A 4494-nucleotide genomic window follows, 5' to 3' on the forward strand; every position below is an offset into this window, starting at 1 on the left:
TAGGCAAAAATTTGCACGGATAATTAATGTAAGTTCATTATTACCTACGCTTCAATAAAGCGTCTAATGCGAATTTAGCCATAAGTGAGATTGTAACAGTATCTTGAATTTCTTTAATTATTTCTGGATCGGACATAAGTGAGACACCACCCTCTATCCAGATATCAGCGGGAACACGCTCAAGTGCTATCACAGCGCATGCACCAGCTTTTTCAGCGATGCGTGCTTGCTCGAGATCAACAACAGTCATAATCACATCACCTTATATTAGAGACTTGTGATTATAGTGTTGGGTTTTATTAAAGAATACTAAAAGAAGTGCCTTAAGAATTGGGGCTAGTCCTGTCTTTACAATGAAAATTCCTTGTTATATGGAAGTTCCATTGGTGACAGCATGGCTGGATATCAGATTGGAGGGACAGAGAATGAGTTGGACATTTCAATATCTATTTGAAAGGAGCGAGCGCCGGCAGCAAAAATATTAATCGCCATGGAATTAATTTGAATATTCCATACAGTCACACTGTTTTCTCTCGATCATAGGAAAAATTATGTTGAGGGCAGTAGAATAGTTGGGCGCTCCTCAAATTCGGGGGGTTATATATTGCGGTGTTCCGCTCTTTTTTCTTCTCTCCATCCCAACGCATGTTGGTTGTCGTTTTGACAATATCTCATTCAATTTTATAACTGTTTGGCCAACTTATGGCATTTTATTCAACTATCATCTCTCTGACATCTCTTGTTGGCGAAGTCCGCCATCTTCCATTCTGCGTTGCCCAACACATTATAGTTGAAGTACAGGTGGATCCGTAAACGAAATCCAAAGATACTGCCTAGCATACATATATATACATTCTTTTTTGCATTTCGTTGCCTTTTTTATCTTTTATCCTTTTGAAAACTTGTGTATTTTCTCATTTTTTGCGACAATGACCTCCAATCAATCCCCTGGATCACGTCCACAAACACCCACAAGATATTCCTCTGCACCAACGCGCATTGGGTTGAAACAACATCAACCGCTACTTGCTAATATGATCACACTAATTGATGCTCATGGCTTGCAGCTTATGATCCTTGATTGCCCTACGGATTCCACACTGCACCTCTATCTACAAGAATTTAAAAAGTCTAACGTTAAGGATGTGGTGGTAGGTTAATCTTTTTTCTAGCTTTCAAGTTCTCATTGATTCATTTTTCATTTTAAAGCGTGTATGTGAGCCGACCTATAACGCAGAAGTGTTAGAATCTGAAGGGATTCATGTTCATGATATGCCGTTTAAGGATGGAGAGGCGGTAGGATATATTTCCTTTTATGCTTTTTCAACATTCTTCTAAAGCATTTTCCTTCAAGCCACCACCCTCCATCGTACGAGGTTGGCTATCACTTGTAGATAAAAGACGTCGTGAATATCTTGCCAATGGCAACGACAAAATGGAATCATCTCAGCCCCCGACTATTGCGGTACACTGCGTTGCTGGGCTAGGTCGAGCTTGTGTGATGGTTGCTATCGCATTGATCGAATTTGGGATGCAACCACTGGAAGCAATAGAGCATGTTAGACTTTACCGTAAAGGGGCTTTTAATAAACGGCAAATAGAATACCTCGACTCCTACAAGCGCAGTATGGGAAAATGGTTCGCAAAGCCGTCTCGGGGTGCTGGAAGTCCACTTTTGCGTCCGGCAAGTGTTTCTGGGGACATGTCCGGTAACAAAGAAAAGGATAAAGGGAGTAAAGAGACGCAGCCCAACGGTAACAAAGAGACTAGCTCTACTAGCTGGAACCCGTTCACCCGAATGTTCAATAAAAATAAAAAAGTTGAGTCATACTAGCCGATTGCAGAGATCTTTTTCTGATTTTACGAAGTTTTCTTTCTTTTTTTAACTCCTATGGATTTATATTTATATTTTGTGTGTGTATAATTTTTCTTAGCGTTTACACATTGTTTAGTTTTTTTTTATGCTTGATAATTCTTGTGGTTCCCTTTAATGTTTAAATATTCTTTCAGATGGAATATAACATTTTATACATAAAGCTGCTTTATATTATTTGACAATTGTTGAACCTCCTCCAACTGAGTGTGCTTCACCTTATGCTTTCTATTCTCTTTCTGACGTCGTTTTGCCTGCTCCTTACGTTCTCTTGCGGAGAGCCGTTTTGGTTTGGGTTGTTTTGCTTGAGGTTCTGTCATTTCTAATATTGGTTCTTCAGATTTTTCCGGCATTGTATTCTCTTGAGTACTGTTCTTTTCTTCCGATTTTGCCTGAGAATCTGACTCTATTTCATCACTTGCCTCAACTCTCTCGTAGTATTCGTTAATAACGGCGTCAGGATCATAGCGATGTTTCCGCATAAGAGTTCTCACTTCACTTAGGGGCAAATCCACTGAGCGCATAATCATTTTTTCCATTGAGTTCGCTGGTTCAGTATCCTCTTGGACCAGCTCGAGTGGTGGTATATCAGTCACCTGTCTTCCAAAACAACTTGTTATGTTTTGGGTGGGATTAAATTGAGCATAAAAATATTACCGTAATCTTAATTTGGGGGGGTCCTTCGTGAGGGCCATCGATATTTCTTATAGAGGAGTAATGCTGCCAAGTGTGATAGGCAATATGTATCTCCGGATCCGCATTTTTGGTACAGCCTCCTTCAATAACATATATATACCCTGGTTGATAAACACGGACGTTGACACGTTTTAAACGAGCAAAAGCAACCAATTCCATATGTCCACCAAAAACCCCACTATTCCGCATGGAGCAGATGTGTTCATCAAGCGATACTTCGTCCACAAAGGGCGCGAATTCCTCTGAGCAAGAGGCAATATAGTCACAAATCTCATTTCGAAGATCTAGATGTTTTTGCGATGGACATCCGTACAGCTGGTCACTGAGTGCACGAAAAAGGCAGTTCCCGTCACCCTCGATCTCCTTACAGTAAAGTCCTAATGACTTGAGCTGTTGAGAATAAAATTTCAATTAATAGAAAGCGAATAATGAAAATAGAAGAATGCTATTCACCTGATGGGTCAATTCTCGTGCTCCAAAATCCCATTCTTCACACGATAGATCATGCTATATTTTAGTAAAAATCACTATCCTTTCATGAGAGATCATTTTAATTCTTGACGCACCTTCTTATTTCTGTTCCTTCGTCGCTCTGCTGTTTCGCCCGATTTTGATCTACCTTTGGCCATTGAATTTTACTTTTTAAAGGTCATTAATTTAAAATAAGAAGTTACTGCGCCCCATGAGAATTTCAATTTTTTTCATATATCTAGCAGTTATGATGGCGAAAGTATATTAAGCTGGAAAATCTAGCAGGGAAAGCAGCCGTAAAGTATTGAAGCAAGTATTGAAGCAAGTATTGAAAAAAAAGTTCTTGTTCTATAGAGTTTAGTCGTCTTAACTTAGCTCGCTTTTTGAAATCGTAGTTAGTATTACTCGGAGGAATATAAAGCTCACGTGTCATTGATTGCATAATTAAACACAGCAATTGGACATTCCTATAATATAGCATAAAATCCTACTAAAATACATAACACCGTCTCTCTAAGAGCTAAATGAACCTTGCTCCTGTTGGCTACTTATTTGAAGACTAATTTTGGAAATAAACGAAACCCAATTGATAGTGCTAACACGACTTCAATATTTTCCAATCCGCTTTGTAATTATTTAATATATCCTGCTTGTGCTATTCTATTGATATCTACTGAGCCTTTAGAAAACCTAGTAAACTCTGCTATGCGTTGTTTTTTTTGGGTGAGAAGGGTGCTCATTTATTGTTATTTTGGAGAAATATCAAATGTTTGTTGATCGTCCGTTGAGGTTCAGGTCAACACAAATAAATTATTATATTTATCTGGGTACAACTTAGTTAATCTTTCGGCGGAAAGAGCAACCTTCGGTCAGACGAGCACGACCACCAGTGGGCTGGCACAGGACAGTCGCACAGATGCCGCACACAACAACGGTCTGCGCATGGCTGAACACGGTGGTGATGTTAAAGCAACCGGGGCACTTCACATCCATGTAGTACGAGTTGGGCGACTGTACCAACCGCTTAAGCTTGTGGGTGTTCTTTTCTTGTTCGGCGGAGGGGTTAAGAAGATCAACTGCCAACACCATCTTGACAACGACTATTTCCCGGGCTGTGGATCTGGAAAAGGGGAAACTCTGCTATGCGAGTGTCGCCCGTGCTGCACCTTTTTTTTTTTTGATCAATGCCGAGTCTTTATTGTATAGGAAGACTCTAAAATACAATTGTTACATTATTATAAGCAATAAAGTGAAAGGGAAGCCAAAGTTAAAGCTTTGTGTGATATCGTAGATCGAAATGATATGTTGGTCATATCGACTTTCAGCTCAAATAGGTAAGGGAATGGTGAAACTCAACTAACTGTGGATATCAAAGGATAACATGAGAGGTGGGGTGGGTAGTAAACAAATGGAAACAGAGGATAGGAAGGGGATAAGGTAGGGATTACTGCGCT

At 39.8% G+C, this 4494-nt stretch overlaps 3 protein-coding genes across 3 annotated transcripts; 1 reads left to right on the plus strand and 2 right to left on the minus strand.

Annotated features, from left to right (window-relative positions):
• Positions 1 to 929: 929 nt before the first annotated feature.
• On the plus strand, positions 930 to 1834 carry VTP21DRAFT_6392 (uncharacterized protein; the record flags this gene model as incomplete). The annotated part of the gene is made up of 3 exons (XM_069397017.1): positions 930 to 1151; positions 1210 to 1296; positions 1355 to 1834. The coding sequence occupies 3 exons, from the start codon at positions 930 to 932 to the stop codon at positions 1832 to 1834; spliced, it is 789 nt and encodes a 262-aa protein (XP_069246907.1).
• A 191-nt stretch (positions 1835 to 2025) lies between these two features.
• Positions 2026 to 3198, minus strand: VTP21DRAFT_6393 (uncharacterized protein; the record flags this gene model as incomplete). The annotated part of the gene is made up of 4 exons (XM_069397018.1): positions 2026 to 2469; positions 2531 to 2959; positions 3023 to 3076; positions 3136 to 3198. 4 exons carry the CDS (start codon positions 3196 to 3198, stop codon positions 2026 to 2028), a joined length of 990 nt encoding a protein of 329 aa, XP_069246908.1.
• A 676-nt stretch (positions 3199 to 3874) lies between these two features.
• VTP21DRAFT_6394 (40S ribosomal protein eS27) lies at positions 3875 to 4129 on the minus strand (the record flags this gene model as incomplete). Its single annotated transcript, XM_069397019.1, has 1 exon — positions 3875 to 4129. The coding sequence occupies one exon, from the start codon at positions 4127 to 4129 to the stop codon at positions 3875 to 3877; it is 255 nt and encodes an 84-aa protein (XP_069246909.1).
• Positions 4130 to 4494: the final 365 nt, after the last annotated feature.

Source organism: Calcarisporiella thermophila (genome assembly GCF_041956535.1).
Source record: "Calcarisporiella thermophila strain CBS 279.70 unplaced genomic scaffold VTP21scaffold_27, whole genome shotgun sequence".
NCBI lineage: Eukaryota > Fungi > Calcarisporiellomycota > Calcarisporiellomycetes > Calcarisporiellales > Calcarisporiellaceae > Calcarisporiella > Calcarisporiella thermophila.